We start from the raw sequence: 13,114 nt of genomic DNA, 5'->3' as shown, positions 1-13,114 counted from the left end.
GGGGGGGGAGGTGCAGCTAGATGTTGGTTTCGGAGGGGACGTGTTTGTGGTGTGATGGTGCTGTGTGTCGGGGTTCTCCGGCCGGGAGCGAGTGGGGTCGGGTGGGGTGGGGGGCGGGAAATATTGTTGGGGGTGAGAGCAGATGGCCCTGCATGTGCTACTGCTACTGCTGCTAACCAATCTTGCTGCTGCCTAACCCGCAATTGCCCCCCCTGTTTCCCCGGGCCTCCTCCCCCCGGGGACCCAGGTCCGTTTATGCCGGGGTTTGAGGTCATCCCGTACAACGACCTGAAGGCCTTACAGGTACGACACAGAACGTGCCGGGCTGACAGACATGTATACAGCCCACTCTCTGTAATTTATCGTCCGTTCCCTTCTTCTTCACGCTACCCCGTCACCTTTCCCTTTCCCTCCTTTCCCCCCCTTTTCCCCATAACCCCTCCCTTCCCCCCTCCTTTCCCCCCCTTTTCCCCATAACCCCTCCCTTCCCCCCTCCTTCCCCCCCTTTTCCCCATAACCCCTCCCTTCCCCCCTTCTTCTTCACGCTTACCCCGTAACCTTTCCCTTTCCCTCCTTTCCCCCCCTTTTCCCCATAACCCCTCCCTTCCCCCCCTCCTTTCCCCCCCTTTTCCCCATAACCCCTCCCTTCCCCCCTCCTTCCCCCCCTTTTCCCCATAACCCCTCCCTTCCCCCCTCCTTCCCCCCCTTTTCCCCTTTACCCCTCCCCCCCCCCCCTCATTCCCCCCCTTTCCCCCATACCCCCCCCCACCCTCAGGATAAGTTGGAGTCCGACCCCAACGTGGTAGCCTTCATGGTGGAGCCCATCCAGGTGCGTGGGTGTATTGCCGGGGGTGTGTGTATTGCCGGGGGTGGGGATAGAAGTGTGGGGTAGGGCTCCCAAAGTGGGAGCGCGGGAGGTAAGATGATGGTTGAGGAAGAAAACCGAATATAATGCGAGCCCGTTCTCCCTCGCTCTCCGCCGTCCGACAAGACAGCTTTCCTACTAATCCTAGTATTGTAACTTAGGGTTTTTGGTGCGCCATGCAGATTACAGATTTTGCAGTCTTAAAGACCCTCTCACCTTCCATCCGTTCTTCCTTCGGCACAAGGTTCTTCTGTTCCTCTTGCACTGTCCCCCAAAACCCGTTGCCTGCCAACTAACCAACCGACCAACCGACGCGTCACACGATGTCACGTGACGGCAGGGGGAGGCGGGTGTGGTGGTGCCGGACGAGGGCTACTTGTCTTCGGCGCACAGGCTGCTCCGGAAACACAACGCGCTGCTCATTGCAGATGAGGTGTGTATGTGTGTGTGCGTGTTTTGGGGGGGGGGAGGGGGGATTGTGTCCTTGGGGGGGGCCCCATGGTGATGAGTGTGTATATCTGTGCCGTAGTGCTGCTGGGCGGCTGCTGCTGCCGTGTTTTGTGTTTTTTCCGTACAGATATTGCATTGAATCTGCCCCGAAACCAACCCATCCCTCTTTCCAAACACACACGTACACGCAGGTCCAGACGGGGTTGTGCCGTACAGGCCGTATGTTGTGTTGTGATTGGGAGGATGTACGACCGGATATTCTCGTACTTGGCAAGGCCCTCAGCGGCGGCACCTACCCGGTAGCAGCCACGTTGGCGCGGGACGAGATCATGCTGACCATTGGCCGGGGGCAGCACGGCAGCACGTACGGCGGTAACCCTCTTGCCGCCCGCGTGGCCATGGCGGCGTTGCAGGTTTGTACGGCAGGGTGGTCTAGTTTGGAGCCGGGGGAGGGGGGAAGTTATGGGGAGGAGGGGGCGGGGGAAAGGGATTTTAGGGGACTGCTCGTACACCCATCGGAACGCACGCACAGCACACGAACACAGGACCATACATACGTACGTACATACACATACACGCAGGTGCTCCAGGATGAGAACCTGGCGGAGAACAGCGACCGGCTGGGTCAGGTATTGAGAACGAGGCTGGCAGCGATACCGTCAAAGCTGGTCAAGACGGTGAGAAGGGGGGAAGAGTGTGTATGTTCTGTGTTTTGAGGGGAAGGCGGGGGAGAAGAAGGGGGAGAGGGGCGACTGGAGAGAATGTGAGAGTGATGTATGTCTGTCTGTATGTATGTGTGCGTGCGTTGCGTTTTGAGGCCGGACAGGGGTGGGTTGTCCGAAGAAAGGAGGGGATGTTGGGTTTGGGGTTTTCTCCCCCCCCTCCCGTGTGTATGTGTGTGTGGGGGGGGAAAGGAGCAAGTCGGTTCGAGTACGGCGAGGGGAAAAACGAAACACGGCATACTTTTGCCGTACAAAAGATTACTCCATCCCGCTTACCCTTCACAACCGAAGACTTGTCAGTCCTGCTTCTTGCACACTCTTTCCTTGGCAGCAGCTTCACTCGTTCACGTGGTTCGCTTTTTCCCCTCCCCCGCACCCCTCGGCGTCTTGCAAATATTCAATTTCCCCTTTTCGCCGAAATCTGCGGCCACCAACACCTTCCACGAACATCTTCCACGTGGTCTGTGAAATTGGATATATATGATGTTTACGCCGTACCATCCCGTACATTACATATCGTGTACGGCAGGTCCGCGGTAAGGGCCTCCTGGACGCGCTGGTGATTGACGAATCCCACGGCGTTTCGGCGTACGACGTGTGTATGCGGCTCCGGGACCACGGCTTGTTGGCGAAACCCACACAGAAGAACATCATTCGTTTCGCCCCGCCGCTGGTGATGTCGGAGGCGCAGTTGCGGGAGTGTTGCGACATCATTGAACAGACCATCACCTCGTATGGGGTGTGAGGGGTGTGTGTGGGAGGGTGTGTGTGTGTGGGAGGTGTTATCGGGAGAGGGGCCGCGGGGGGAGGGGAGGGGAGATCTGGGGGATGGGGGGTGATGACGGTGATGGTCATCAACAGCTGGGGATGGATAGGGAGGGGATGGAGAGACAGATAGACAGACAGACAGACTTGGCAACGTGTTTGGAGTGCTGTGATTGTTCGGAGGAGGGGGGGGGAGGGGAGGGGAGGGGAGGGGAGGGGGAGGGGGAGAAGGGGTTTTTCATGTGTGAGTAGTGGTATGGCAGTGCATCAGGCGCCGCATTTGTCTGTCTATCTGTCTGTCTGTGCAGATACTGTGTGTGTATGTGCTTGTTTGTATTGTCCTAGCTGGGGAGGAGGCAGAGGGGGGACGAGAATAAAGAGGACGAGAATAAAGCGGAGTTGCGAAGAGGAAGTCAGAGAGAGGGTGAGTGGCGCCGCACGGGGAACACACATACATACATACATACATACAAACGCGCAAGGGTCGTAATGTCGTACAAGCCAAGGTATGCATCGGGCGGTCGGTGCGTGATGTGTTTGGTGTGACGCTTTTCGGTGTGTGTGGTGGTGGTGGTGGCTCTGTTAAGTAGGAGTCTCACCGAGTCTCACCGATTGCGACAAACGCTGGAACAGCATGCGGCGGACAACACTCCGGGAGGTAAGCGTTACATACATACAAACATCCATACGCACGCACTACACATACACACATACATACGCACATACGTACGCGCATTTTATGGCCCGGCGCTGAGCCTGAGGATCAAGCAGGCTGGCGGCTGATGAGGGGCACTACACGCCTGTACGGCAATAACGACGGAATAACGGAACTAAGTGATTAGTTTGGAGTGCTAGTGGGAGCGTAGTGGAGACTTTTCAAGAAGCCATTTTTAAAAATCTAGCGTACGAGGCCGTTGTGGGTTGTTAAAAAATGGTTGATGGAAACGGACTGCAGGGTTGAGAGGCATGTTGGACTGTTTTAATGTTTTAGTAATTTTTTCTGTTTCCACCTCCACCTGGAGGGTGGAAGATGTCGAAATGGAAAGTCCGCGGCGGTGTGCAGCATCTTGCGGTGGTCATCACGACTTTTCAGACACCGTGTGTTGTGTGTGTGTGTGTGTTTTGGGGGAAGGGGGTCCGTGCGGGGTGTTTCCATGTACGAATGTATCAATTAGGTCACGCCGGCTCTAATGCTCAAGGGACCGAAGCTGTAACGCCGCTAAGGCGGCCCTTGGCTCACCGGGCCAACGGTATCGTACCAACGGTACATCCAAGAACTATTCATAATCTTCCAATACCAAACGGTATTTATCAATACCACCTTTTATCGTTGGATAATTTCCTTTTTCGCAACTGCTTGCCAACTGCAAGCTTTGTTACAATTTTGGTATCTGAGACCAACCGGTCAAACGACCTCGGAGTCAAGCACTCCATCGCTTCCGCAAACACATTCCAACTTAAGAAACATTTTCTATCTGACTTACATGGCGAGCCCAGGGAATACCATGCGCACCCAGTCGGCGAAGGCCGACCATGAGCGCTATCAGCTGCGCCAGGTGAGCCCCTCTAGGGCAAAGGAACTGGTACAAAAGGTCCAGGAAATGTATGAGAAGTACGTAAGGCGTGCCCAGCGTAAGGGCATAACACCGCCGTCGCGCATGTTTGACAAAGTCAGACAATTCTGCGACGAGCAAGGCTATCGCTCCGCACTAGGCTTCCTAATGGAAGCTAATGAGGAACTCTCCTATGTGCAGAAAAGCCGCGAACTGCGGGAGCGTTTTAGCCACTGCGGCGCATGACGCCGACAACAACGCCAATGGAGCGCACGACCCAACAGGTCCCGGACCCTCGCGCCCACGTACTGCGCAGCCAACTGCTGCCGCCGCGGAGCCGGCCAGGGTAACTGGGCCCACCGCCGCGCTCCAGCCGCAACGCGGCACACGGCAGGGTGAGTTGCGCAAAGAGTGTGAGCGTAACGACATCACTGCGGCTAACCTCGTCCCGCCTGAGGGAGGGTTGCCACCACAAGCCGTCGAGACGCATCTCTTTGGATTCTCGTGGAGCAAATTTCTACTGGCAAACTGCTCATGAATTAATTACCTTGTAATGCGTCATGTTTGATATGGCTGATTGTGGTGGTCCAAAGCGATTGCGTGCTCTGGTCGATCGCTCTGCCTGGCTATCCTTGACTGTGCAACATGTCCAACAGATGGACAGGTCAAAGACGAGACGTCATATATACGGGTTCTTGTGGCTTTGTCCGAGGGAATCTTCTGCATGTGGCTTCAGCTATGTAGAGGTTTGTGAAGCGTCTGGAAGGGCTTCGTTTGCCGACCGGCCTATACGAGAGGGTGTTGCGGCGGTGCTGCAGTGTTGTGCTGATGCATACTGGTGACCCGTTCGGGGTCAGATGTAACAAATCGCATACTGCGCTGCTGTGGTGAGTCCGAAACCATTATCCCTCAAGCCATAAATGTTTAGATTGTGTCCAAGGCTCAAGAGTTTCATGACAAACAACTCAACTTCAAAAACATCAAATTTTTGAGGCCAAGTATCGGTTGTCCATCCCGCGCTGTGGCCTGCAGCCTGCGCTACCCGTCATGCTAGCACTTTCTAATCAAACACACTGTATCGACGATAAACGTTTGTAAGGAAGGGGCGAGGGAAAGATGTTATACCCAATAAAAGCTTGACATTACGTTCTGCACAGATCTTTGCTTTTCCTGGGAAGGAGAATGATATTCCAAAGACAACCGAATGCTCCTTGACTACAGCTTTGCACGAGGATTACGTCTTCGTTCGCTGCTAGCTCCTGCGTGCGCTGATGGTGCTTGATTTCAGCCTCGGAGAAGATGAGCTTTGCATTCAAGCGCTTTAATTTTTTCCAGCCCCACCAGGTTCCTCGGCATGGCTTTCCTCCCAACGCAAGCTGCGTTGTGCCGGGAGGTCCATTGTTATGGGTGGGCACCGAGTCCGGAAGCGTCTGTGTCCTAGACTCCCGGCTTTCCCTGATAGGATCGTTTAATGCCCATGGTCACAAGGTGCTGGAGGTGTTGTGGCTGGAGGTGAGGTCTTTTCTTTTAACATTCCGAAGCTTGTCCGAGAGTAGACAAACGAATCCATCACAAGCTGGACCGTGGTCCTGACCTTGAGCCGCATTAATCGCACAGCTTCCATCACAATCGTCAGGCCCGCTCGTACCTGTCCAAACAATTCCCAGATGCGATACCAACTCGGAGCTCCGACGCAATACCAAGTTCTATTCCCCATTATCCCCTACAAATGCGCGATGTGGACGCTGTGCCGCACTGCTGATCTGTCGTACTAACTGTGTCATCTTGAAAGTTAAGACATCTTTCTATCTCCTCCACTGCCCCTCCCGCCCCCTCACCTGCACCGTCACCTGATCGTGCGGCCGTACGCCTTTAAAGCGCCGGCAACTGCTGGTAACGGTGGGAGTTGAGGAACCGGGTTGCTCGTCCACAACCGTCAAGTTATGGTGGGGAGAACGCCTCGTAGCGGCGGCAGTAATAGCCGCCGATGGTGGCAATAACGGCGGCGGCGGCGGCGGCAGTAGCAGCACAGGAGCGACGACAGGAGCAGCTGCAGCAGCTGTAGCGGCGGTGGGCTCCAACTCCCTGGCGGGGGTCGCCGCCTCCATGACGCCCCTCAAGGTGGCCAAGGTAGGCAACCTTGCGAATCATGTGCGAGAAACAAACGACAAAGTACGATATGAAACGTCTTACGGGGTTGAGGCCCGAGCTGAAGGTGTCGTACATGGTGTCATACACGGTCCCCTCCACCCCTGGTTAACTGCAGATCCTCCATCTGTCGTACCGGCTCGCTTGGGGTCACGGGGGGTCGCATCCTAGCTTTCGTCAGTTCGGATGATGTTCCGCCGCCAACCGCTCACTCACAATTCACTCGCCACTGGCTTGCGCAACTGCACACACTCATTCGTTCATTCGCGAACCCTCACCCCCTCGCGCGTGCTCGTTCGCTGACTCATCCACTCGCCCACGCGCTCGCTCACTCACTCGCTCGCTAACTTACTCTCGTACTCGCTCACTCATTCGCTCCGTTGCTCGCGCACTCGCTTCTCATTCGCTCGCTCGCTTGCTCCTCCCTCGTTCGCACACTCGCTCACTCATTCATTCACTCGCCCACTCACTCATCTCGCTGAGGCAGCTTTTCGGATATCACGGCGGACATCAATATCCGGAGTCTCCCGTCACGGCTGCAGCAGCGGCGGAGGGCGGCGGCAGCAGTAGCAGCGCTAGCGGCGGCGGCGGCGTCGGCAGCCAGTTGGGGGGCAGTACGGGAAGTGTTGGTGGTAACAGTGTCGCGGAGACGACATCCGTACAACCACAATCTGCTACTGCCACTGCTACATCCACGTCAGCTGCTGCTGCCGTACAGACCTCCACCTCAGTGACGATCGCACTGGGTCTGTCGTCCGGCAGCGTGGTGGTGTTGGTGGGGGAGGTTTACGCGGCGCCGGCAGGTGCGTGTGCGTGTGTGTTTATGTATGTATGTATGTATGTATGTATGTATGTATGTATGTATGTATGTATGTATGTATGTATGTGTATTGCGGGGCGGCGATGTGGAGGGCGGGAAAGCACATACACACATCCATCCAACAAAACGGCCAGGGGTGAGGGGACCGGAAAGGGAAAACGGAAACATACGAAACCCCTAAAATTAATCGGAAAGCGGAGGCGGCGGTTGGAGGGAGCCGTACTCCGGATTACGGATACTCAGTTCCCCGGCCTGCTCCCCCCCCAGCGCCCCTCCGACCGACCACGCCGCTTGTGCTCTTCGGGGGTTGTACCGCTAGGGACGGCCGGTCCGGGGTGGTGTATGGACAGTAGTGGTGGTGGGCCCTCCCTGATATTGCCACACGGTGAAGTCCCCCCTCCTTCCCCCCTCCCCCCTATCGCCAACTGCCCATCCAGCCCCTGAGTACTCAGATCTCTTAGGGAGGCAATCCTAAAACACATACACACAAACGCACTGTGCTCTCTCACACACCGAAACACGCACACACACATCAACGCACACGCATAGGCACACACACATTAAAGCACACACACACACACATCAAAACACACACATGTCCTCCCTCCAAAACACACACACGCAGGCGGGGGACCTCCCCGAGCCAAGCTCCACCACTCACGGCGCCTGTCGGCCCGACCGGACGAGGGGGACATGCTCAGCGTGACCGGGTTGGAACTGACCGGTACGTGTACGGCTGCCGTATAGTAGTAATAGTACGACATTGTACGGATATGCGTTGCGGGCGTGTGTGTGAAGACTGATAATGAAAATGTGATGGTGATGGTGATGTGTTTCGGCTTGGTGGAGTCTGATGTGGTGGTGGCGGGTCAGGGGTTTTTTGGCTTCTATTTGTGTTCGTGTCCGTGTTTGTGTTTGGCAGTTTTTCTGTTTCCTAGCCCATGCGGTCCATCTCGTCCATCGTACATGTCCCTTCCACTCCACGCACTGTCGAGGGGCTCTCCAGTGGTGTGTTTTACATCATCAGCGGTTCCCCAAGGTTTCCCCCTCACCACCACCACCACCACACCACCTGCCGGCCGCCCGGGGCCCAGCGGCTGTCGTACCATTCTTGAACGACACACATACACAGGCGTGTCTGTTTCCTGTCCCTTCCCTCCCCCTCCCCCCGTTTCCCCCCCCCACACACACACTGAAAGGCACTTCGGATTTGTTGTCGCTGTTCGTGGTGACGGAGAGTTTGACGCTGTGCTTCCATCTTCAGGCGAATACCAAGGTACAGGTTCGGGGGGTGGTGGGGCCTGGGGGTGGGGTGGGGGGTGGATGGGTGAGAGGGGTTGATCAAGTCCACTCTCCTTTAGGGGAAAGAGATCTGATCTCAAAGCTGCCGTACTTGAATTTCCTCCCCCTTTTCCTCCTCGTACTTTATCCTCTCCGGTTTATGTGGCTTGGTGTATGTCTGTATGTATGGGGGTGGGGTATCTTCACCTCGCTGACGCCTCCCCCTAGGACTCACCCCTGGTTCACCCCACATCCCACCCCCCCCGCTGTCTTTTAAACTCTGTGGGCTCTGGTCGCGTAACCCAGGGGTGAAGACGGTGGTACCTAAAGACCGCCGGCTAACACCACACCGGTACTGGGCGGAAGAATCCCAATACCCCCCTTACCCCGCCTTAAGATGACTTGCGTTCGTCCTCCCTCTCCCTTACCTCTCCCTTACCTCTCCCTTACCTCTCCCTTACCTCTCCCTTACCTCCCCCGCCTCCTCAGACGGTTCTCGACCGCCAAGGCTCCCCCGGCCCCCGCTGCTGCTGCCTTAGGCCGGGGGGCTCGCTGCTGACGGTGGCACGATCCGAGGTACGGCATGAGTACGGCGGAGTACGACGTAGAACTCGGTGTTTCATGAATCTTTTATCGGCCATCTGCCCCCGACACAAACACAAACACACACATGCACATGTGGACCGTAAAACTAGGCATCTTTTTGGGGTTACAGCTACAGCTACAGCTACTGCTACAGCTACTGCTACAGCTCTTTTCCGATGTAAATGTGTGAGCACGTCGATGTGACGAAACTCTCCCATCACCACCACCACCACCACCAGCACCACCAGCAGCCCACCTTCAATAATAATACGGCATCTTCGTAACTTAAAAGTCATTTCCCAGTTCGCCTCCTGATTACATGCCTTCCGTACAGGGCTTGTACGACTATACGGCAGACACTCGAGCTGGTTGTACGGTGTTTGAAGGGACTAAGCAGCGGTTGACTGCGTTTGGGAGATATCTTGTCGTGGTGAGTGTGAAAGAAGTTGGTCGTTAAGACGGTTGCACCCGGTTCCGTACATAGGGTTTTAGCTTCCTTTTTTTCGCGGGACCCGGCTGTCGAGTGTGTGACGCGGGGTGGTGTGTGTATAGAGGGTGGTTGGTGGGGGTAAGAGGTTCTGCGGTATGTTTCGCACACATACCGACAGACATACACATGTGGCATATTTTTAGGTCCTTCGGACTCGATTTTTGATAACAAATCGCTTTTGTTATTCAAGCATTTGATGAAACAGCTAAAATTGTTTGTTTGTACGGCATTACTAATCTCCCTCAATTCCTTTGGTTCACCTCTTCCATGCATTACCCCAATCTATCGCCTCCACCGCCTCCCTGCCATCGCCCGGCAAGGTCACCCGCGAAGAGGGCAACCCCGCCACGGGCAGCCCCACTTCGTCCGCCAGCAACATCCAGCTATCGGGCATCGGCGGCGGCGGCGGCGGCGGCGTAGGGCCCCCGGTCGGCGGCGGTTTCGGTCTCGGCGGCGGCGTGGGGTTTAGCAGTAGCGGGAGTGGAGGTGGCGGCAGCAGCTGCCTTCAGTTAGCGGATGTACGGACGAAGCTGCTGGCGGGCACATTTGTACTGCAGGGCCTGCAGCACGTGTTTTGCGCGTGGGGTGCCGTACACGCTGTGACAGGTGGGGGGTGAACCTCTTGGGGGCGTGTATGTGTGTATGTATGTATGTCTCCAAGACTTTGCGACGTGGGGTTATATCATGGGGGATATATGTGCATATTCGCATTAAGATGTTTAATTCGAGTTTACGTAAGATGCATGTTGGTGCAAACATCATCCAGTCCTCCCCCTCCTCCTCCTCCCTTATACCGCGGATGCTGCACACGTCACCGATGTTTTCACTCCCCCTCCGTACACGCCCGTTTCCCCCCTTTCGCCCCCCAAAAAACACACGTACATACACACGTGTACGCGGCGGTGACAGCGGCCGGCGCCGTGTGGTGTTATCGGGAGATTGATTTACCTTCACAGCTGGAGGTACGGCAGTACGAGGGTGTGCGTGTACGTATGTATGGATGTTCGAATGATCGTACATTTGTAACCCCCTTCCCCCACCCCGTCTCGTCAGGCCCCGTCTCGCTTCCGTCACCTCCCCCTTTCTCAGCTTCATTTCGCTTTTCACCACATATATATAATATATATTTTTATCAGTTTTCTTGAGAAGTCTTCGTTACAAAAAGAAAATAACTGCAAGCAATGAAAACAGCTTTATAGTTACAGGGTAGGTGAGGGTGCGGGTGAGAGTGCGGGTGAGGGTGAGGGTGAGGGCGCACTACCCCGAAACATTGTAGAGTTTAGCACCTTCCTTCTCTTTCCGTCATTTCTTCCCCCCTTCCTTCCGTGCTTCCGTACATCCAACCCAAAATCATATTTAATTGTAAAATCCTCTTCATTTCTTCACACTACCTCGCTACTCGTTGCCCTCCATATTTATGCTAATAACATTTAGGTAGATGCCCCACATACCACGCTCGTGCCTTCCTGCGGTAGCAGTGCTTAGGCCCACGTTGTAGCAGCCGCCCTTCGCTTCTTTCGCCAAGTCTTCTGCACAGCTGCACCGCTGCGGCCTCGGCACGGCTCCTAGGCGGTTCCTTGCGAGATATGGCTGAGGCTGCGGGTTTGCGTGCCATCGCGACACGTCATTTCCTAAGTTCCTCCCCCCTCTCCCCCTCCCCCCCCTTCCCCCCCCCTCAAACCGGGTGCCTTCAGACCCTCCTCCGTCGCTCCTTACACAAACTGGCGCTAGATGTTGCGCGCAGCTGGACTCCAGGGGTGGCTGACGTCACCACTCTGGCCAACATACATCAAAGATGGGGAGATCATCTGTACGGCAAGGTACGACACGGGAGAAACAGGGGGTGGAGGGCGGCTGAAGGGTTCCGGAGAGAAAATGTACGAACGAGGGGAATTGTCTCATGAGGAGGGAACCATTGGACTTCGATATTCCCATTAAGAGGGGGGATACAGGTCCGGATTAATGTGCGTGTGTGGCCGTGTGTGTGTATTTTGATTTCTAGTAGTTTGGGGTTTAGGGGTGTCGTTCCTGGGTAAGAGGAGCGGAGGGGGGGAGAGGGAGGGGAGTGAGTGTACGGCAAGGTACAGTGAGGCTTCATGTACCAGCGAGCAGGAAGTGGAAATGCATATGTTTGGGCCGGGGAGTAACGCTTACCGTGTGGTTATGTGTGTGTGGGGGGTTGGGGGTTGGGGGTGTTACTGCCCTAGGCAGTGTCCCCTAATTCCTCCGAAGGGAAGACGGCGGTAGCGGTGGTAGCGGTGGTAGTGGAGGTAGTGCACATGTCTGGAGCTAATGCAAGTGGGAGAGAGCTTTTGGCGGTTCGCTCGGCAGCCTATAACCCGCAAACACGTTTCCCCTCCCGCCCTCCCCTTCTCCCCCTTTCTCCCCCGCTCTTTTCGCACTGCAATCTGCGGGTTATGGCACATTGGTACATTGATGTCGTACCGCGCGGCATTACGGTTATTGTGATGGTGGTGGTTTAACAGGGCGAGTACGACGCGGCCATGACGCAGTACCTGGAAACGGTTGGGCATTTGGAGCCGTCGTACGTCATCCGGCGTTTCTTAGATGCGCAACGGATTCACAACTTGACCGCTTACCTGGAGCTCATGCACGAGCGGGTGCGGGGGGGGTGGAGGGGGAAGGGGGAAGGGGGGANNGGGGTGTTCAAAAAGGGGGGAGGGCCTAAGGACGGTAACGGGGGCCAGGAAGGGGTGGAGGGGTGGAGGGTGGGGCCGAGGGGAGGAAATTGCCAGGACAGATACGACCAGGACAGATGTCGTACCTCTGCCGTACCGTGTCTAAATATTCATGCTTAGTTAGCCCTGATGGTGATGCCGTATCCCACCGCCACCAAGGAGGAGGGTCTCCCATTCCAATGAGTGTATGTACGTATGTATGTATGTACGTATGTGTGTATGTATGTATGCATGTACGTATGTATGTATGTATGTATGTACGTGTGTGCGTGTATCAAGGTGTATACATTCCTCATAAGTCCTTTTCCGCTTCCCCCCCTTCTCCCTCCCTGCCCCCCCTCTCCCCCCTCTGTCCAGGGTTTGGCCACATGCGACCACACCACGCTGCTGCTCAACTGCTACACAAAACTCAAGGTATTGGGTGTGCGCGATATGCGTATGTATGTACGTGTGTGTTTGGGGCCGTATTTAGCGGTTGAGTGGGCCCCCTTCTACCACCACTGATGGGGTTCTTAGGCGGGGCACCCGCATTCACCGTTAACCTCCCTCCCTCCTCCATTCCTCAATACCCCTCAATACACATACATACATACATACATACATACATACATACATACATACATACATACATACATACATACATACATACATACATACATACATACATACATACATACATACATACATACATACATACATACATACATACATACATACATACATACATACATACGCA

The 13,114-nt window shown here is 55.5% G+C and overlaps 2 protein-coding genes across 2 annotated transcripts in view; both read left to right on the top strand.

Moving 5' to 3' along the window:
- VOLCADRAFT_102366 (ornithine transaminase) overlaps positions 1-2,782 on the top strand; it is a gene marked incomplete at both ends in the record, with an annotated part of 13,642 nt that extends 10,860 nt beyond the window's left edge. The window contains 6 exons of the mRNA XM_002956778.1: positions 248-303; positions 776-829; positions 1,206-1,298; positions 1,507-1,728; positions 1,897-1,992; positions 2,567-2,782. Coding sequence (XP_002956824.1) covers positions 248-303; positions 776-829; positions 1,206-1,298; positions 1,507-1,728; positions 1,897-1,992; positions 2,567-2,782 — 737 coding nt within the window. The remainder of the gene's footprint in view (positions 1-247; positions 304-775; positions 830-1,205; positions 1,299-1,506; positions 1,729-1,896; positions 1,993-2,566) is intronic.
- A 1,342-nt stretch (positions 2,783-4,124) lies between these two features.
- The window catches only part of VOLCADRAFT_107382 (uncharacterized protein), a gene marked incomplete at its 3' end in the record, with an annotated part of 12,334 nt that continues 3,344 nt past the window's right edge, over positions 4,125-13,114 (top strand). The window contains exons 1-15 of the mRNA XM_002956777.1: positions 4,125-4,358; positions 4,672-4,750; positions 5,012-5,101; positions 5,644-5,867; positions 6,622-6,679; positions 7,222-7,278; positions 7,949-8,047; positions 8,523-8,650; positions 9,094-9,180; positions 9,524-9,619; positions 10,000-10,285; positions 10,589-10,641; positions 11,374-11,499; positions 12,166-12,300; positions 12,736-12,822. Of these exons, the coding sequence (XP_002956823.1) occupies positions 4,287-4,358; positions 4,672-4,750; positions 5,012-5,101; positions 5,644-5,867; positions 6,622-6,679; positions 7,222-7,278; positions 7,949-8,047; positions 8,523-8,650; positions 9,094-9,180; positions 9,524-9,619; positions 10,000-10,285; positions 10,589-10,641; positions 11,374-11,499; positions 12,166-12,300; positions 12,736-12,822 (1,677 nt within the window). The 5' untranslated portion in view covers positions 4,125-4,286. The remainder of the gene's footprint in view (positions 4,359-4,671; positions 4,751-5,011; positions 5,102-5,643; positions 5,868-6,621; positions 6,680-7,221; positions 7,279-7,948; positions 8,048-8,522; positions 8,651-9,093; positions 9,181-9,523; positions 9,620-9,999; positions 10,286-10,588; positions 10,642-11,373; positions 11,500-12,165; positions 12,301-12,735; positions 12,823-13,114) is intronic.

The sequence above is a fragment of the Volvox carteri genome, assembly GCF_000143455.1.
Source record: "Volvox carteri f. nagariensis unplaced genomic scaffold VOLCAscaffold_65, whole genome shotgun sequence".
Taxonomy (NCBI): domain Eukaryota; kingdom Viridiplantae; phylum Chlorophyta; class Chlorophyceae; order Chlamydomonadales; family Volvocaceae; genus Volvox; species Volvox carteri.
The sequence above is the reverse complement of the archived record's forward strand: the minus strand, read 5'-3'. Positions and strand labels throughout refer to the sequence as shown.